Source organism: Lemur catta, chromosome 10 (assembly GCF_020740605.2).
Source record: "Lemur catta isolate mLemCat1 chromosome 10, mLemCat1.pri, whole genome shotgun sequence".
Taxonomy (NCBI): domain Eukaryota; kingdom Metazoa; phylum Chordata; class Mammalia; order Primates; family Lemuridae; genus Lemur; species Lemur catta.
Window position 1 is genome coordinate 2,443,913 of NC_059137.1, and position 20,640 is coordinate 2,464,552.

At 63.5% G+C, this 20,640-nt stretch overlaps 1 protein-coding gene across 1 annotated transcript in view; it reads right to left on the reverse strand.

Annotated features, from left to right (window-relative positions):
• Positions 1-4,224: 4,224 nt before the first annotated feature.
• SARDH (sarcosine dehydrogenase) overlaps positions 4,225-20,640 on the reverse strand; it is a 55,016-nt gene continuing 38,600 nt past the window's right edge. Inside the window, 5 exon segments of the mRNA XM_045562561.1 lie at positions 4,225-4,676; positions 6,190-6,325; positions 8,207-8,375; positions 8,890-9,052; positions 19,675-19,768. Of these exon segments, the coding sequence (XP_045418517.1) occupies positions 4,551-4,676; positions 6,190-6,325; positions 8,207-8,375; positions 8,890-9,052; positions 19,675-19,768 (688 nt within the window). The 3' untranslated portion in view covers positions 4,225-4,550.

Here is a 20,640-nt window from a genome sequence, read left to right on the forward strand (position 1 = left end):
CATCTGGGCTGTCAACCCCCACCTCTTATTGATGACCAGGACTTGCCCCTGGGGCCCTCGAGGGGATTACATAGGAGCCGTGGGGCCAGTGCTGTTACCCGAACGACCTGTCAGGGTGAGAGTGCTCCTGCCCAGGTCTCTCCTGTGTGCCCCAAGCCAAAGGGACTCCAGGCCCACCTGTCCTCTGAGTCACAGGGGTGGTGGGGGGAGGCTGGGCATGAGACTAGCAGCCCAGTCCCCATTCCTACCTCTGCTGTGTGACCCTGGGTAAGCTGCTTTCCCTCTCTGGGCTTGGGTCTCCCCATTGTGCCCTGAGGAGAGGGTTCCCTAGTCTCCCAGGGGAGAGGGGTGCTAGGGTGGCACAACCCATCAGCTGTGAAGTGCCAGGAGCTCCGGGTGAGGAGGGCTCATGGTCAGTGTTGGGGGGCGTCCCAGGGCAAGGCAGAGGTGTCCGTCTGAGCAGGTCCCAGGGTGCTCTGGGCCTGTCCTGTCTGGTGGCCGATAGCCTCATGTGGTATTTAAGCTTAATATTAAGTTAATTAAAATGATATAAGCTGGGACACTCCGCTTCCCGGTCACATTGGGCCGTCTCAGCGCTCAATGGCGACATGTGTCCCGGGCTGCTCTACCAGACAGTGCAGGGACAGAGTGTTTCCACTGTCACGGAAGGTTCCGCTGGGCGGTGCTGGCCGGAGTGCGGCTCCAGACAGCGCAAGTCGGCCGAGCTCCCCGGGCCAGGCCCCCGGCGGCTTACGCCGGAGCCCCCAGGCAGGCCTGACTGCGTTAGGTGAGCGCTGCCCGGAGGCTGCCTGGATGGCCGCGGGCACAGGGCTCTCCCAGGGCATCTGGGGCAGGGCCAGCTGCGTGGGAAGGATCGCCCCTCGGGCGAAGGCTCAGCCCCCTTGGCAAAGGGTCAGCAGTGCCCCCACTGGCCACTGCAGCCACCAAAAGGCCCCAACAGGCTTCCTAATGGCCCGTGGAGAACAGGCTTGGGACAGAGACTCTTTCGCTCCCCAGCTGTGACACGATCTCCCAGTCCCGGCCCCCTCCGGCCTGCTGAGCAGGGGGAGGCACTGAGCCCCGGGCTCCCTGGGTGCTCCCACCTTCTCCGTGCGCGTGGCAGCTGCATGCAGACCCCAGCCCAGGCGGGGCGGGGCACGGCCCTTTCGAATGCACTGAAACACGGGAGGGTCCCTGGGGCCAGGTTCCCTCTCTCTCCCCGCCCCCGTCCTGACGTGCACATTCATTCACCTGCGCTTGCTGCATGGTCGGCCGCTGGGCCCCGTGAGCCCCAGACCAGACACTTCTGCTTTCCTGGAAGATTCCCACTGGGGCCTTGGGGAGCTTTCAGGGAAGATTCTAGAGTGAACCCAGGCGGCTACAACACCTCACTCCGAGTTTCCGAACCTCAGGGGGGCTGGGTCGTGGGCGCCCCCAAGAGCCTGATGTAAGTGGTGTCCAGAAACTGCCCCAGCTCATTTCACGCACGAAGAGAGGAGGTGTCCCGCTCCGAGGCCATTGCCCGAGGCGGCCCCTCTGCCCCAGACGTCACTCTGGCCCTGGTCTCAGCCCCTCATGCCACCACGCCTCGTCCAGCCTGAGATCTTGTCGAGAGCCAGTGTGAGCCAGGCCCCATGGCAGGCACGGGGACAGCCCCGGGAGCAAGACCTGCTGCCGTCACGTGGCTCATGTCCTAGTAGGAGACAGCTACAGACGGACACAGGAAGAAGGCCTGGGGCAGGTGGTGCTGGGGACGGGGGTCAGGAGGGGCCAGGGTGTCGGGTGCAACTTAAATTGGGCTGCCAGGGAGAGCCTCATGGGCAGGTGTGCCCTCAATACCCTGAAGGGGGTGGTATCTGGGGGAGGGTCTTGGGGCAGAGGGAGTGGCCGGCCATGCAAAGGCTCTGGGGTCAAAGGGTTGCAACCGGGTGGCAGAGTCCAGCAGGACCAGCGAGGTCACCAGAGGCCAGGGAGGTCCAGTGGAGGTGAGAGATGGGACCAGGCCCAGGTATACTTGGAAGGCAGAGCCAGCGAGAGGTGCCGGCAAACTCTATGATGTGAAAGACAGAGGAGGTGAGGGCCACACTCACACAGCCCTGCATGCAGGACAGGAGCACTGCCCAGGTCACACGGCAGGTCAGCCCCGCCCCGGGACCTTAGCACCACAGGCTCGTTGTCCACCACCACTTCAGTCTGTCCTTGTGCCTGTCCTTCACCCCTGTCAGCCAGGTTCTTCCCCGTCTCCCACAGGAGGGCCGGGGCCATTGCGTGCTACCCTTGCCCTGATGCATCGCATGCTACCCTTGCCCTGATACACGCAGCTCATAGGCTCTGACAGGGAACTGGGACAGGCGTGTTCCTGACATCCCTGGTGCAGCCAGCCCGGGCTGCCTGCTCCAGCTGACGACAGCAGGAGCCAGCAGAGGCCCCGTGCACCTGCCCTCCGCAGGGGTGGGCGAGAGGGGCCCGTGCACCTGCCCTCTGCAGGGGTGGGCGAGAGGGGCCCGTGCACCTGCCCTCCGCAGGGGCAAAACCCCACCCAGGCCCCTCCCAGGGGCCTCGGGACCCCAGGCACAGTGGCGCTGGCACGGGGGCTGCGTCAGAGGCTCAGGCCCCTTTTCTCCTCCCTTGACTTCCAGCCAAGCTCTGCCGTGACAATTAGGCTCCTTCAAAGCACAGTTTGCCCGAAACTCCTGACAGGTAGGACTCAGCCACAGTGAGGGTCACGGCCCTCATTTTTTCCCAGAAAAATCTTAGAAAGTAGAGATATGAAATGGGGTGTCTTTAGAATAGAGCCCAGGAGGACCTGGCCCAGGACCAAGGGCAGTGGGTCTTCCAACACCGACCCTGCCGCCCGCTTGGGGGCCGTGGCACGGCCAGACTTCCCGTAGCCGGAGCTGCGGACCCTGGGAGGTGACGCCTGCGGGCTGCTCTCACCGCTGGGCTATTTGTCCTCAGCTGAGGAGGAAACACAAAACAGGGGGCAGGCACAGGACAGCGTGTGCCCAGCTGCAGTCTGTGACAGCGAGTTGGGTGGAACCGGGGCTCGGACCTCCCTCATCCTCAGCCTCTCCCGGGATAGCCCAGCCCAGGGTTGTGGCCAAGCCGCAGACGGGGGGAGCAGGCCAGGCCATCTGGGGAGCCGCCTCCCTTCCCTCCCTTCTCTGGCCGCGCACAGCCATCTCCTCGCAGCCAGGCCTGCCTGGGAGCCGGGGCGGCTGCAGGTGTCCCCAGCCTGGATCGCGTGGAAGGCAGAGGCCCCCCCACAGACTTGGGGGCAAATTCTCTTTCCAACGGCCATCTGTAACCCACACTCCTTCCCACGGCTTCCACTTTATTTGCCTGGCCTGTTCCAGCGCAGCCCCCAGCGGGGGCCGTCCAAAGGCGGCCAGGGCCCACCAAGGACCACCTGCACCCAAATCCCCTCGCTGCTGCTTGTGTGGTGCTGTGGGCACCGGCTCCACTGTCCCCTGAGCACCTGCCACCCGCCCTCATTACACCGCAGGGCACGCGGGCAAGACCACATGGTGCAGCTTCCCCAGGGCTGGCCTGGCCCCTTGGTGGCCCAGTGGGCAACAATGTCCTTCCACCCTGAACCAGGGCGCGAGGGCCAAGGATGGGGCTGGGCTCACCAGGGACAGCAGGGGCACCCCTGAGCAGGCCAGGTGCCCCTCATACCCGGGCAGGCCATAGCAGGGACAGCATGCAGGGCAGTGCCCACGACCGAGTGCGGCCCCAGGCCCAGCGAGGGTGGCGTGGGCAGGAGCTGCGTCCCCATCAACAGCAAAGACAAAGGTCACCCAGGAGAGAGGGGCCATCAGGCTCTTGCCCAGCGGCACGCCCCTGCACCCGGGCCTGGTGAGCGAGGGGCTCCAGGGGAAACTAAGGCAGGAGCCTGCACTTCTGCGTGGGTGAGGGCGGGCATTAGTCTGAGCCCCCACCCCCTGCTTCTCACCGATTTCACGGGGGAACAGGGAGGACAGGCAGGGCGAGAAGAGCTCCCCGGCTCCCTCCCCAAGAGCCGAGAAGCGACCACCTGCAGCACCCGCAGCGGCCTTGATCTCAGGGGCAGGGCGATGCCACCCATGCGGTACCCGTGGCAGACGGTGCCTGTCAACTGCCGTTTCTCCCCGACCACAGACGCCACCGCATACCCTTTGACCAAGCCCCCCGGGCGGCCCCCTGCCCAGCGCAAGTCAGAATGAAGCTGGAGCCTGTTGCCTCTCAGCTTTTACACTTTTTATAAGCGTCTGCTAAGCGCCTCCTGGAAGCTCCAGAAGACTGAAGGCACGATCCCCGAGCCCCTACATTTACGGGAGAACGGGGGTGGGTTAGAGCCCACCCTCTGCCGTGACCACAGGATGGCCCACCTTGGTCTCTCTGTTCGTGTCTGGTTTGGGGGTTTTGGCAGGACCAGGCCTAGACTAAGCAGGGCCCAGGTTGTGGCCGGGGTCCAGAGCTTGGGACCCAGGGCCATTTAGGGCCCGTGCGGTGCGGGAGGCGTGGGCTGGGGCACCAGGTTTCTGCACCAGGTCACAACTGCAACCCTGTCAGTAGATCCCCTTCACCCTCTTGTTCTCGGGGTCGAACGGAGATTTCAGGTGAGCCCGGGCAGCATAGGTCACCCCCATCCTCTCCAGGGCATAGTCACCACTCTTCACAAAGTCTGGCGAGACCTAGGAGCAGAGGCCAGAGAGGGTCACTCGGTGCTGGCGGGCGCGGGGCTTCCCCCACCTGCCGCCTGTGTCTGGGCCTGGCGCCCCGCCCTGCAGGCAGACTCGTCCCTGGGCCAGAGCCTCCCGCTCAGAGCCCAGCACGGCCCAGAGCAGGCAGAGCTCGCGCCCACGGGCCCTGCGCGGGGCTTGCGGATCTGGGGTCCGGCACAGCCAGGTCTGGTGGGGGGCAGGATTCGCCTACAGGACAACAGCCTCCCACCCCAGCGATTCCGAGTCCCTGGGAACGCAGCAGCCCGTTTCCCCGGAACCTGGGCGAGCGCAGCGGCTGGAGCACTGCCGGGAGGCCGGCGGCCAGCGGGCTGGACTCCCGGCAGCAGGGGTGGCTGGAACGGCTTCCCAGACGGCCTGGGCCCCGCGTGCCCCACCCCACGCCTGGCTCGGCCTTCCCAGCGAGCCCTCGGGAGCGGCCAGCCCCGTGTTCCTTGGGCAGGAGGGGTGCCACGGCCAGCCTGGCATGAAAGATGAGACCCGGTGCCTGCTGCTCAGGGAGCCTTTTGTCCCTGTACGGCACCTAGACCCGGCCGGGGCTGCAGGGGTCTGTCCTGGGGCTCTGCCCTGGGAGTTAGAGGGCCCCCTCATTCCTGGCAGCTCAGGGCTGGATGAAAACAACGAAAAACAAACAGAGCCTTTTGCGCCCGGAGCTCCAGGAGGGTGCTCTGAGCTGTGGGTACACCTGCAGGCTGGACGCTCTGCCCTGCCCGGCGGCCCACAGGCAGGGGACACGGGGAGCTGGTGGCCTCAGATGCCGGAAGGCACGTCCAGGAGCAGATAACTCAGAGCTGCCACATGGTCCTTGCTAATAAGTATCCATCAGGCTTGAAATTCTGCCCCTGCCTTCAGTGGCTGTCCCTTCAGTCTTGTGCAGAAATGTCCGTTGCCCCTGGTGTGCTAGACAATGTTGAACTGCCAGCTCTTGGAGGGTGGGAGGGGACTGTGGTTGTAGCTTCTGCCCCTTTCCCTGGTGTAAATGCTCCAGACACAGCGGGGGGTGGGGGTGGGGGGGTAGGTAGGGGGACAAGCACACAGTTGGCTCTCGCTGCTGGCCCGAGCCGCCTGGGCAGGCCCCAGGTTCTCCCCAAGTGTCCTGGGCCACCTTTCTGGCCACTGCTGAGCCTTTGCTGACCGGCAGGAAAGGCGAGTGTTGTTCGAAGAGGCAACTCAGCCTTCACTGCACTCTGGCGCGGCACCGGGCTGGTGGCACCACCTTGCTGGGACCCGGGCTCTGGTCTCCCCAGGTTCCAGAGGGGCCTGTCAGCGGTGGGATCACCCCATCACAACCCTGCTTACTAAGGCCATCTGGTGAGGTGGGTGGCAGGCTGTCCCCATTGTAGAGACAAGAAACCAAGGTTCAGAGAGAGGCCCTTTGTCCAAACTCATCGAGCAAGTAAAGGACAGAACCCCCGAGGTGGTGACATTAACCTGTGTCCTGAGTCTCCCAGGGAATGGGACTCACCGGCCCGCCGTGGGGGTCGCGGATATAACCGTAGGCAATGGTCTTGTCCATGGCGAACCCGAAGCCGGCCCTGCGGGTGTGGCCCACCACCTGGCCGTCCCTCCAGATGGCCTCCAAGCCGAACATGGGCACCTTCCTGGGGGGAGAACACACACAGCTGGGTCCCCGAAAGCCCGGGCGGAGACACGTCTGCTTCGGCCTGCAGGAAGGGGCAGGGCAGCATGGGGGCACGGGGGGTCTGCAGGGACCCCGCCCACCCCAGGGCCAGCCTGGCACCGGGCCAGGGTGCAGCTCTGCGTGAATAGACTGAGTGGACAGAAAACAGCGAGACCAGGACCCTGCTGGAATCCCGGGAGTGAGCGCTTGTGTGCGGGGACGGCGGCCACGCTTCCCGTGGGCTTCTGAGCCGCGGCAGCACCAAACCCCGCCGGGTGCTCGGCTCTGGCTCATCATCACTCGAGACGCGCCCTTTATGGAAAGGGCTTTATTAGGCGCGATACGTGATCGCTCACTGTGATTTTTGCAAATTCACAGTAGGAAGGTCAATGAAAGATGCAAACTAAAACCCGCAGACGCCGGTGTGGGCGTAACTGCCGACACCGCGGTGCCGGTCTGCAGGCTTTGCCTGAGGTCTGGTCCTCGCAGCTGGACTGCGGGAGGGAAGCCCACGCGGAGTCCAAAGCACCCGGCAGGGTTCAGTTTGCCTCCTGGGCCTGCACGAGTCAGGGATCAGGGCGAGGCTCGAGGGAGGTTCGGTGACGTCCCTTCCTCCCTTTGGTCTCTCCCCGGCCCACAGGCAGGCGCTGAGCTCACTCTCCAGGTGCGGACACGGCCCAGAGCAACGTGGCAGGGCCGCTCTCCGCCACTCCACCGCCAGCACCTGACCCGGTCTCTCCTGGGGACCGTGACAGCCCAGAGCTGCCACGCGGGTGCTTATCTTGCAGCCTGACATGAAACCCCTGAGTAGAGCTCACTGGGCGGGGACAGGTGCCGTGGAGGCCACCCCCGGAGCCAGGCAGGTCGCGGGGGGTCGGAACACCAGGGCCAGGCAGGCGGAGGGGCTGCGGGGACCCTGCTGTGCCCGAGAGCTGCTCCCGGGAGATGTGTGAGCACCGTGTGAGATGCAGCCCGACAGCGCCCAGAGGAAGCCATGGGACGAGGACGGACCACGGCTCGCTCCTCTCCCCCACGCCTCACTCCCGACACTTCTTTAGAAGGTTCCAGAAATCTGGGAGGAGCGGTACGGTTTGCAGCTGGCTGCCAGCTATATGTCAGCAAAGCCCAGAGACACCTGGCCTTCCTGCTGCTGCTCAGAGCCCTGCGGGCGGCACAGGTGGTCTCCAGGCCCTTATCGTCTCAGAACTGCCGGAAGCTCCCAGGGAGACTCGGGCCCGGCTCTCATCAGCTCCAGCCGCCCCTCAGTGGGGGGAGCCAGGGTCAGGCCCCCCAGGCGGGTCTTTCCTTCCACCTCTGCCGTGTGGCTGGGCCTAGTCCCTGTCCCTTGGCTCCCCGTGGCTCCTCTGCAAGGGTGGATGGCAGCCCCAGCCAGGCCCTTTCACCCCGTCGCAGGGCTGGGGGAGGATTAACCAGAACAGGAAGGGAGGTCCCAGCGTGGTGACTGGGAGGCCAGGCTCCAGGGCAGGGCTCCCCCGCCCACGGCACTCGGCCACGACCCACGCACGGGGGGCTGGCCTGGCTTGGCAGAGCCCTCCTCTCTTAAGATCGGTGTTCGAGGAGGGTGTGGCTTCCCCACGGCCCCACACCTGCCCCCGGACTCTGTCCTGCCCCTGCCTGGCCCGGGAGGGGCCCGGGTCTGCAACCTCAGCTTTGGAGTCAGACCAGCCTGGCTCGAAGCCCAGCTCTGCCTCTGACAGAGTGGGACTCGGTTTCCCCATCTGTATCGGCTGTCGTGTGCACTCTGGGGGGGTGTGGCTGGCCCGTGGGACATCTCGGTACCGGGGGCTTTGGCTGCCATGGGCGGTCACTTCCCGAGGGCCCAGGACCCGGGGACACTCACTCCTCCACCGTGAAGCACACCAGGCGCCGGCGGAGGCCCACGGCCAGCTGCTGCTCCAGGGCCTCGCGCCCCAGGAAAGGCACGGGGGACTTGAGCTTGCAGGTGAAGGCCAAGCCCGCCTCCAGGGGGCTGTCGTCCGGCCGCAGGTCCGCGTGCCAGTGCCGGTAGCCTGTGGGAGGGGACAGCAAGTTGGTGGGAAGACACAGGCAGATGCTGCCAAGCCCACCCGCCTCTGCCCCCAGTCCCCACACTCAGGGCGGCCTTGTGACCTGCACAGCCCAGGCACGTCCGCTCCAGAAGGTTCCCCTGGGCGGGGCAGCACCCCAGCCCTTGGCACCATCGGGCCGGGGGCACCAGGTGGGACTTGTGAGGGGCCTGGGTGATGCCAGGGGAGCTGCCCCTCCGTGGGGTGAGGGAGTGGGCTTCGTCCAGAAGCTGCGGCGCCTGCTCTGACCTGCAGGTCTCGCAGATCCCAATGGGGCTCTGGCCCCGCCCCGGTGCCGTCCCGGTGTGTGCAGGGGTGGTGACCCCAACACCAGCTCTGGGCCTGGCATGGAAGACCCAGCTCCTGGGCAGCGATGAGGTCTGGGGGCAGGAGGGTGGGTGTGGGGGAGGCAGGCAGCCGGAGGGGAGTGTCGAACAGCTGCCTGGCCTCACCCGGGCCGTCCGGACCCCGCGCTCACCTTTCTCGATGCTCAGGGAGTCGATGGCGCGGTACCCCGCGTTCACGAGGCCGTGCTGGGCTCCCGCCGCCATCAGCGCCCGGTACACTGGCACGCAGGACGCCCTCGGCACGTGCAGCTCCCAGCCCAGCTCCCCCACGAAGGACAGCCTCACGGCCCGGACCTGGGGGACGAGGCCACAGCTCAGACACCCCAGGGCCAGGTGACCGAGGCCAGAGGACAGTTCCTGCCGTCACCCTTACGGCAGCGGGATGTGTCAGCCAGAGGACCACCGAGAAACGCAGTCTTCCCAGGAGGGCTCACTCCAGCCGCCCTGGAAACCCTTAAGGGGAGGGAGAGACGGAGACGGCGGTTTTGGGCTCCCCCTTTGCAGAGCGCAGGTCTAAGTGGGTTAGTTTTTTGTCACAACAAATGACCACAACTGGGTGGCTTAAAGCAACAGAAATTAGCTCTTAGTTCCGGAAGTGCAGGGGCCACTCTTGCTCGTCCACCCCACGGAGCCCCCAGGGGCAAGGCCTGAGCGCTCAGCCCCGGGACCACTGAGCTCACAGAAGGGCCACGGGGAGCCCCGACGGCGGAGGAGCCCGCGAGGTCTGTGCAGGAACACGGAGGCCGCTGTGCCCCCGCAGACCGGCTCCTTGTGAACCTGACACGTTGATCGCACGGCCGCCAAGGGGCTGGTTCTAAACAACTTCGAAACAGCATCAGTTTGCTCTGAGTTCCCATTGGCCCAGACCTCTGAAAAAAGTCAAAATTGATACTGAAAATGTACTGTTGACATTTCCCTGCGTCCCTGGTGCAAGCTGTAGGCCCCTGACAAAGATTGCCTTGTCGTCCGGGTTCTAATTTCAGACAGTGTATGGAGGAGCTTAGGGCTCGAAGTCAACCTCATCGTGAAACAGGAAAAATAATTTTTAAAGCCACGCCCATTAACGCCCCCGCGATTACAGATTCCCGTTCAGACGCACACTCCTCACCTCACCCAGCCAGGCGACGGGGCTGGCGCTCAGGGGTGGGACGGAGCCGTCCCCTCTCCCGGCTCCCGGCAGCGCAGCGAGGCCGGCGTCAGCTCCACAGCACCCTGTGCACAGCCGGCCCACGGCAGGCACCCAGGACAGACCCTCACATACAGTCGAGTCCTTCTCAGGGACACCGAGACCGCTCAGTGGGGAAAGGACAGTCTCCCCAACAGACGGTGCCGGGAAAACTGGGTCTCCATGTGGGGAGGCGGGAAGCGGGGCCCTTGTCTTGTGCCACATCCAGAAATTTACTAGAAATGGAACAAAGACCTCACCATGAGATCTACGACTGTACAACCTCTAGAAGAAAGCGTAGCGGGACCAGAAACGGCAACGGTGTTTGGAGTGTGACACCACAGCCAGGCAACGGAAGCAAAAACAGCCAGATGGAACTGCATCAAACATAAATATTTTTGTGCCCGAAGAAACACTAACAACAGAGCGAGAAGGCAACCCACAGGAGGGGAGAAAATATTTGTGAATCATGTATCTGATAAGGGTTTTTATCCAGAATAAATGAAAAATGCTTATAATTCAACAACCAAAAAAATCAAATTCCCCCATTAAAAAAATGGGCAAATTACTCAAATAGACATTTCTCAAAGGAAGAAATACAAATGGCCAGGAAGCGTATGAGGAGAGGCTCCACGTCCCTGGTCACCAGAGAAACGCAAACTAAAGCACCGTGGGAGATCCGCCCACAGCACATCAGGACAGCCACAGGCGGGAAAAGAAGATAACAAGAGTCGCCGAGCTGCGGAGATCGGAGCCCTCGTGCACGGCTGGCGGGACAGCGCAAGCGCCGCGGAGACAGCAGCACAGAGCTGCCCAGCGCCCTGGCGACCGCGCTCCGGTGTGACGCAGAGGCAGGGAAAGCGGGGTTTTGAGGAGGTGTCTGCACCCGCACACAGCAGTGTCACTCACGGCAGCTGGGGGGGCAGCCCAAGCGTCCATGGGTGGAGCACCGTGCAAAGCGCGGTCCGTCCACAGCTGGGATGCTGTCGGCCTCACACGGGAAGGGCGTCCTAACACGGCTGCAACACGGACGCACCCGAGGACGTTGTGCCGAGTGAACCGAGCCAGCTCCAGAAGGACAGACGCCGAGAGACCCCACCTGCGGAGGGCCTGGGGTCTCCGACTTCGCAGGAATAGCAAGTTGAGAGGGATGGTTGGGCAGGGGGCAGGGAATGGGGACTTGTTCCGTTTTACAAAATGGAAACGTTTTGGAGGTTTGTTTCACAACAATGTGAACACACTTGACACTACTGAACTGTTCACTTCAAAATGCTTAAGATGGTAAAAGTCAACCACCGACCAACCAGCCGGCCACTGACCACACCCCTCTTCTCCATGACGGGAAACCGAGGCCGGAGGGACTGAGTGACCTGCACTTTTGCAATGTCCTCATCCTGTCCAGGCGCCAGGGACAGAGGAGCAGGGAGGGGCCTGGGACGCGGACGCAGGCGCTGTCCCTCCACAGCACAGAGAATGCCGCCCGCCCCCGGCACTCACTGCTGGCGTGGGACAGGTGGGGTGTGAGGCCACCCCGCCAGAGCAGGCAGTGGAGTGGCTGGGGGCTCTGGGGAGATGCAGACCTGCAGGGTCTAAGTCCAGCCCACGTTTCACCCCTGCACCTGGCCTTCCCTTCTGTGAAGCCAGGCGCTCGGGTACGGCCACCATGGGGCTGCGGGATGCGCTCAGCATGGCACTCACTGCAGATGCAGCAGGCGCCTGCTGCTCGGCAAGGCAGGTGCTACTGGCACCCCCACTTTACAGACAAGGAAATGGGACTCAAGAGGTTATGTCACTTGCCCAGGCCCAGGGATGTCCTGGAAAATGCTTCACATCCAGCTCCGGGGAGGGCGGGGGGAGTTCTGCAGCATTTACCGATTTCCGTGGTATAAACTCTCCCGCCCTGGCTGATTTCAAGCCACCAGGAACTCCCAGCCAGCTCGCTGGTTTTCCTGTAGGTTTAGCTATTTAGAGCTGGCGTGGCGGCCAGCACTCGCTGAGAAGGCCTCGCCGTGCTACGGCAGAGCAAGCTTCAGCCAGCTGCTCCCAGCCCTGGAGCTGGAGCCGGCGCTGCGGACACTCTCCCGCCCCTGACTTTGAGCATTTCTGGATGGGAGAGGATACGCTCAGGTTTCAGTAAAGCACAGGTCTGGGGGATTCAATGCTGGGCATGTCACTGCACTTTATGCTAGCTGTGTGGTGGCGAGGACTTGGGATCCAGGAGATGCCGGCCCCAGCTTCGGCTTGGCCCCAGGGCCATGCTGGCGCCCTGGGCGGTGGCGGTGCTCTGGCCACGTGCGTCATTGGAACCGTCCCGGAGTGTGCCTTTCTGGGTAAACACCACAGGAGGGCTCGAGCAGATGTGCCCACAGACACAGGCTGATGTGTCCGACCTTTTCAGATCACATTAGCTCATGCGGTTTTATAGGGTTCCAGGGCATTTTGTTGTGTAACAACACCCTCGACACAGCAGGCGTATCCTCCAAACTTGGTCATCTCTGAGGATGGGAGGACTCCGGGCACCCCGGAAATAAAGGTGAGCAGAGATTAGAGCATGTGCAGCCTTCTGCAGGGTCTGGGGCTCCAAACCCACAGGAGAGGAGAGAAGCAAGTTGGTGGTAGGATTGGAGGAGCTTCATTTTCCAACCTTCTGGAGACTCCCCAGACACCCGTGATTCTAAAAGCATCCCACTGGGGGAGCGCTCGCTGTCTCCCATTTGTCTGGTGCAGAACTTAGTGTGTAGGGGGAGGTGATGAAGGGAATGATGGTAGTAATGACATTGGCAGTGGTGGTGATGGTGGTGGTTGGTGATGGTGACGGTGGTGGTGGTGGTAATGGTGGTGGTGGTGGTGATGATGGTGATGGTGGTGGTGGTGATGGTGATGGTTGTGATGATGATGGTGGTGGTGGTGGTGGTGGCGGTGGTGGTGATGATTATGATGGTGGTGGTGATGGTGCTGGTGGTGGTGATGATGGTGGTGGTGATGGTGATGGTTGTGATGATGATGGTGGTGGTGGTGGTGGTGGCGGTGGTGGTGTTGATGGTGATGATGGTGGTGGTGGTGATGGTGATGGTGGTGGTGGTGATGATGGTGATGGTGGTGATGGTGGTGATGGTGGTGGTGGTGATGATGGTGGTGGTGGTGATGATGGTGATGGTGGTGGTCGTGATGATGGTGATGGTGGTGATGGTGGTGGTGGTGATGATGGTGGTGGTGGTGGTGATGGTGATGATGGTGGTGGTGGTGATGGTGGTGATGGTGGTGATGGTGGTGATGGTGGTGGTGGTGATGGTGGTGATGGTGGTGGTGGTGATGATGGTGGTGGTGGTGATGATGGTGATGGTGGTGGTGGTGATGATGGTGGTGGTGGTGATGATGGTGATGATGGTGGTGGTGGTGATGATGGTGATGATGGTGGTGGTGGTGGTGGTGCTGGTTGTGATGATGATGGTGATGGTGATGATGGTGGTGGTGGTGGTGGTGGTGATGGTGATGGTGGTGGTGCTGGTTGTGATGATAATGGTGGTGCTGGTGGTGGTGGTGATGGTGATGGTGGTGGTGGTGATGATGGTGATGGTGGTGGTGGTGGTGGTGCTGGTTGTGATGATGGTGATGATGGTGATGGTGATGGTGATGGTGGTGATGGTGGTGGTGGTGGTGGTGGTGATGATGGTGGTGGTGGTGATGGTGATGGTGGTGGTGGTAGAAGTGATGGTTGGGGGGGTGGTTATGGTGGTGGCAGTGATAGGGGGGATAGCGACTGGATAGTGACCAATTTTCCAGGAATAAGAATAAATAAAATGTGTGATGCTCAAACCACACTCTGTACACTTAAACGTCTCTGAGGATCTGCAAGGCTGTCCAGGAGCTGGTCAACCTCGGGGTCCATCTCCCAGTCCTCGGGACCGCTGGGTCGGCCACAGACTCACCTCCAGTCATCCGTCAGAGGACAGCTTATCTCCCCAGCTGGCCCTGTCCCCAGAATCCCAGATTTCTCACAGCTGGTCAAAGCCTTGGGTAACCCCGGGACACCTGTGTGCACTCACAGACCACGGCAGTGGGCTGCAGGGTGGGAACCTGGAGAGGAAGGACTCCGTGCCGCCCTTGATGAGCCCTGGAGTCTCTGAAGCATGCGCCTGGGGTCACCCAGGGACACCCAACCTTGTTCCAACCAGGCCTCGTCCTCACACTTTTATAAAGCACGCAGACTTCACTATCTCTCCACTGGAGCTTGAACCGTGGCAGGGCACATGTGCCACCGACTGCAGCCACCAGTGCTTCTCAGCTGCATCACGGAACCTGCTTGTGATGTCACATGTCTGTCTAAGGCCTTGGCAAGGCTGTGCACAATCCGCAAAGCGAGTTTTTAGGTGGTGGCTGAAACCCAATTGGCACATGAACGCTCTGTGAATGCCGCGGCGTCTCTGACTGGCGTGTCATGCTTTATCTAATGTGTGTGGGCGCGAGACTGCTCTGTCCTGAACTAATCGAATCCTAACGGCATGCCGTGGCCAGGACTTCTCACCGCCGGGAAAAGAAATCCAATTTCCTTTTGAGCTGAAATTAATTTTCAGAAGAAAATCGCTTTATCACTGCGCCACAGGATGAGTTCCCGGCGCCTGCTGTTTGCAGAGGGGCCCTGTCCTCGGCGAGGCTCCGGGAACACCGTGTCTGCACAGGCTGAGCTCTGGAGACGGCAGGAGAGCGGGTCCTCGCTGGGAATCTCGCTGGCCCCGAGGCAAATATTTGGGGAGTGAGGACAGCGGGGCCGCTGGCTGCGGGTGGACAGTAACTGCTCCCAGCCGCCTTGTCCTCCGGGGGTCCAAGGATCAAGGAAGCCTGGGGCAGGTCCAGGCAGCTCCGAAAAGGATGCTTGTAAAACAGCAGCCCCGGACATGCAGCTGGGACTCGCGCCCAATCTGTCCTGTGAGCAGGGACCGCCGGGTGGCAGCAGGGGTTCCGCTGTCCCACCAGGGCCGGGGCTGCAGCTCTTGGCTCCTGCCACGACGCTCCTCGCGGTTCCTTTCTGCCGGCGGGTTGCCGACTGCGCGGTCACACACATTCCTCTCCCGCAGCTGCTTGGCTGGGGTCCCGCTGATCTCCTATAAATGCTTGGCCCTGCCCCATGGTCCGGCCGGCATTTCTTCACATCGAGGGATATGTCGTCAACACGTTTTTAAGCCAGCACAAGACATTATTTAGAAGAAGATGAAATTCTCCCTGGATTCAGAGAATTCAGTGTCTGGACAGACTAATGGGTGGGCCAGAAGGAATTTTAGACATTGTCTAGGCTTTATGTTACAGATGGGGAAACTGAGGCCCGGAGAGGCGTCCCACAGAAGGCTGGGGCAGGTCTAGAAGCCAGGTTTCTGGCTCCCAGCTCTACTGAGCGCTGGGCTGACAGGGAGGCTCTGGGCCCCAAGACCCGTCAGTGTCTGTGCTGGCCCAGCTCCAGCTCCCACCTGCCTGGGGGACACACCGTGGGACAGAGGGCGGCGCCGGCCCCAGTGTCCACAGCCTGAAGTCCTGCCAGTGGCTCAGTCCCCACCCTTGCTGCTGGCCAGGGCCTGGGGAGGCCACGTGTCCCAGGCTCAGACCACCGAGAATGTGTGGCCTAGGCCGCCCTGAGGGACAGACTTCCAGGCCAGGAAGATGTGTGACATCAACACCAAGGGACCAAGGCCCCTGCTCTCCTTTCCCCATACCTCGCTCCGGCCCTTGAGGTGGCCACAGCGGACAGGATCCCGTGGCCGGCCACCACCTCAGGTGCACACCATTCCTCAACGTCCCCCGCCCTCACCTCACGGGAGCTGGACCCCCCAGCCACCCAGCAACTCCAAGCCCAAGACACGTGCAGACCCCACCTCCCATCCCCCCCTGGCCGCTCCGGAGAGCCCCAGGAGGGCGGGAGGAAGAGGATGGGAGCCGGAGCTGCCGCCCTGGCGCAGGGTCTGTGGGTGAAGACGGTTAAGTTCAGCACTGCCCCGACCTGTCCCCGATGGCCTCACAGAGTGCACAGACATGAGCAGTGAGTGACCCCACAGAACTGGCCACTTAGCCCTGGTGACAGTAAATCGTGTGCTCTGAGGTTAGCTGGCCTTCCTAAGGATAAGGCCCAGGGGGTGCCGGGGGGGTGGGGAGCGCTGGGCTGAGCTCTGGCCGAGGCCGGGACAGTGTCCCCTTGGCACTGAGGCGTCCGTTCTTCCAGGCCTGCCAGGGGCCCGGGTGGTGCTGGGTGCAGGGACGGGGCCTGGGTGCTGGGTGGGGCAGGGGGCGGGGCAAGGGGTGGGACTTGGCCAGCTGCTGCGGCCCCGGGCTCACCCACCAGCCCCGTCTGCTCCGTCCCAGGGCACAGGGTCCCCCGCGACAGGGGCTGCCAGGCCTGAGAGAGTAGCACTCTCTCTACCGCCTCGTCCTCCTCTTGCCACAACCCCATTCTCCTCTGTGACTATCTCTGGGGACTCTCCCCTCCACGACAGTTCCTTGGCCAGTGGTCACCACTCACTCACCCAGTGGCACTCTGCCGTGCAGGCTGGGCTGAGGCTGCGGCTCCCTGCCGGGCCCGGACTCGACTGGGGCGTGTGCCCACGGAGGGCAGGGCCCCTGAGCCCGGCGCCCAGCGGGCTCCCAGCCAGCGTGTCCAGAAGTCACGCTCGAGCCAGGCGACGGCCGGCGGAGGGAAGCGTGGGGGCAGAAGGCTCAGTACGGGGAAAGGACCCTTCAGTTCAGAAGAAAATGCTAGAACTCAGCTGAAGGTCCTACAAGGTCCTGCAAGGTCCGGCCGGAGCTGACGGTGCCTCGGAGACTGCGTGGTCCAGGCTGTCACTGTTCCCCGTGGTCTAGCCTCTGCCACCTGGACCCTCCGCAGCCTGCGTGCACCGGGCGGCTGCAAGGGAGGAGCCCACGCTCCCCACACGCGTGTGTCTATTCCTCCGTAAGCGACACTCGTGTCTGCCCTGCCCTGTGTTTCCAACCTCCCATCACCACGACCCCTCCAGCCAGGGACCCCGGCCCAGAGCTCTGTGCCCGTCTCCCGCCTGCCAGAGACCTGGGACCCCTCTGTGTACAGGGAGAGGCCCAGCAGACACCAAAGGACAGAGAACACACCATGGAATGACCTGGAAGGCTGGGACCACGTCCGTCCCTCAAACATCTGACTCGGTGGACCCAGTTCTGATCTCCATCTTAGGTTGATAACCAGAGACCCATGAGAGGCCGTGTTCAAGGCAAGCTGCTCACAGGGCTGTTTCCAAGGTGAAGAAGTGGACCCAGCGAGCACGTCCAAGCCCCGGGCACTGCCCACGTCGCCGGGAGGTGGCTTTCAGGGAACTTTTAAAGGGATGAGAAAACGATTGTGACATTCCAAGAGAATAAAGCAGGGTGCACAAACTATGTACAGGTTGGTCCTGATTTTGTTTTCAAATATCTAGACGTGGGCCACAGAAGGTCGCAGGACAGACACTCGACCTTTAACCACGGTTTCTCTGAGGTGGGGCTGGGGCTGCACGGACTCATTCATGCTCTGAGAACGGCGCGAATTCCGCAGGGAGACAGGCTGGCCACCACGTTCTCAGCCAGACGGCCGCCGGCGAGCTTCACACAGCATTGCATGGGGCCTGGGGACCTCCGATCCGCATTCTGGGGCTGACGAAGGCAGGCGCAGAGAGGCCAAGGTCGTGCCCAAGGTGGGCTTGCTAGAGGTGAGGCCTGCGCCGGGCCCTGCACTCTCAAACCCATGGCGCACGGTCATGCTCGGACACAGAGCACCGAGCCCTCCTTCATAAAGCCACGGCGCACTTAGTGTATGACACAGTGAGCTAGGAGACAGCCTCCCGGCACCCCGCCTTGCTCCTGGCCCTGCCTGTCACCCTGGAAGCGTGGCCTCTGTGCCAGCTCGGCCAAGACCTGGCCTGGCCTGGCTCCTGGGCCCCACAGGGGCAGGTGGCTTCAGGCAGCTGCTGCCAGGCAGGGCCGGCCCCTGGGACAGGGGAGGCAGCTGGAGCCACCTGTCTGGGCTGTCTGAGAACCAGTCCCAGCGGCTTGCTGGGGGCTGGGCCTCGGGTGGGAGCGGACGCGTTCCCACCTGGTCTTCTCCCCGTCCAACAGCCAAGCCACACACAGGCTGAGCCGACGCCAAGCCTCCGCAGGGTGGGAGAAACCCACCGCTCCCCTCCCTTCCACGGATCAGAGCTCAGCCCCGAACAAAGCTAGACGCTGCAGGGACCCCACAGGTGGCCCGAGCTGGAGTCGGGGCAGTCTGGACGCCACCACGGCCAGGGTCGAGCTGTGCTGCTCTCTCAGAGAGCCCACCCTCTCTGGTCCCGGCAGGCAGCTTTGCACAAGGAGGCAGGAAGCGAGCTAGACAGGGCGGCCCGGCTTCCTGCCACCGGTGCAGCCTCTGGAGCGCGGCTGCACAGCTGCCTTTCCCTCCTGTCCCTGGCAGCCTCCTCCCCGCCGTCACCACCGCACTGTTCATTTGCTAGCAGGACGCAGACTTGTCCCCCAGGCCCTGCAGCCCTCTGCAGCCAGGACCTCATCCCAACCTTCCTCAGCACCGAGTTCTCAGATGAACACACGGGCCGTGGACGCGGGGGAGGCGCACCCAAATCCAGCCACCCACCCCTGCAAAGCCACGTCGGTTTCAGCCACGCGCACTGTGGCTCTGGAGCTGGCATTAGCTGGGTGGCCTTGAGCAGCCAGACGCTGAGCTCAGTCCAGGTAATGCCCATCGCACGGGGAAACGTCTCCTCCTCCGTGAGCGCTGGAGGGCTCCGCAGGCCCGGCCGGCCCCGAAGCCAGCGCGGCCCACACCGCGGCCCACACGCAGGGCAGTCACGTGCTGAGGTCCTGCCCCCGGGGACCTTGGCCTCGTGGGGATACACTGTGGTTGCCACAGCTGGGGGTGCTGCCGGCACCGAGCAGGCAGGGGCTGGGGAGGCCGCAGACACCCGGCCATGTGCAGGAGACCCGCCGCAGGGGACATCGGCTCCCACACGCCAGCCGTGCTGAGGTCGGAGACGCTGCGACGGAACCTTCCACGTCACGAGGGCCACGGGGGGAGACCGTGTGCAGTGTTAGAACCGAGCCGGGTACGCGGGAGGCCCGCCCCTGCCAAACAGGGGCTGGTGTCATTTCTGCCACCCTCACCTTGGCCTTGAGGAGTCAAGACAAGGTCGTGGTGCTTCAGGAAAGTGCCGCCCGGGGGGGCCAGGCTGGCCCAGAGCTGCAGCCAGGACCCCGACCCCGGTCTCAGGAGGGGCTGCCTCGGCCCAGGCCCCGGACTGTGTGGAGCTGGTGGGTGGGGGTGGCTTCGGGGGCCGGCCGTGACCCCCTAAGCAGCCCCTCCTGCCACGTCCACAGTGCGGGGTGGGAGGGCGCTCGGACACGGAGACCTGCCCTGTTACTTGCGGGGGATCTCTCTGACTTGGGGGGCTGCCCGTGCCTGCGAGGAGGGGGACACGGAGCGGGGTATGCAGACGGCCAAGACGGCCCTCCCTGGGGCCGAGTCCCTGGCACCTGCTGGGTGCCGGGCGGAGCGGGGACGTTGCTGCGACGGTGGCCCCGGCACCCTCTGAGTTCCCAGCAGCCTGCAGGTGGGGCTGCCTGGTCCCCACCGTCCCTGCTTCACAGTTGGAAACTGAGGCCCAGGGAGCTACGGGGACTTGCCGAGGGCCCTGGGCTCCCAGGACCCAGCCGAGTTTGTCCCCTGCTGCCACCCACCACCCAGAGGACGCGGCCAGCTGGTACCTACCTGGTGCCCGGCGGCTCTCACCAGCTTGTGGGTGGAGAAGGGGAAGGCCTCATTGCCCAGGTCCGTGTCCAGCACCTCCTGGAGGACGGCCCGGCTGTGGGACAGAGCAGAGGTGGGCTGTCAGCCAGCCGGCATCACCCCGCGCACTGGGGGCCTGGGCAGGGAAGGCCCTGGGGGCTGCAGCTGGCAGGACAAGGCCCCCATCATGGGGCAGATGACACGCATGGATTAATAGAAACACCCAGACAGACACATGCCACCAAGGCCATCAGCTGAGAAAGCCACCGTCAGCGGGACCATGCTGGGACCAGCAGGACCTTGGGCGGAGGCCAGACCTGGACACCTCTCTCTCGGGGTGTCACTTCTCGGGAGGCGGAACTGAGGCCAGGGCAGTCATCTGCCATCACACGCGCCCAAACCCCAGTGGTCGGGAGGAGCAGAGCTTCCAGGGGGGCTCACGGGTGCCCCCCTGCCCCGAGAGACGCTGGCCATGGGGCCTCCGTGTTGCACAAGGCTCAGAGTAACCTGTGTGAGGCTGGGCTGGGTCAGAGCCGGCACCTCCCACGCCCAGCAGCAGGTCCCCTCCCGGACACGTCCCTGAGTCTCCCGACCTGACTCTCCCGCAGGCACCTTGGCCCCCACCCTGTCCCGAGGTGGGTGGGAGACGCTGACACTGCAGACTGGGGGGAAGGGGAGCACCAGAGACAGACCGTGCATCCCTGGGGGACTGTCACATAAGGATCCTGGTGGGCTGCACCCCGCTGAGCACTCAGGCTGGCCTGGGTGGCGGCTCCTGGCACCGTGGGGGGTGGGGTTGGGGTTGGCTGCACAGGGGTGGAAGTGGGGGCCTGCCCTGCTGTGCCAAGCCAGGGCGCTCTCAGTCCGCCAAGATCCTTATGCGACCCCCACCCAGCACCCACGTGGTGGGGACCCTGGAGAGTGACATGGGGCTCTGGACCTCAAGCA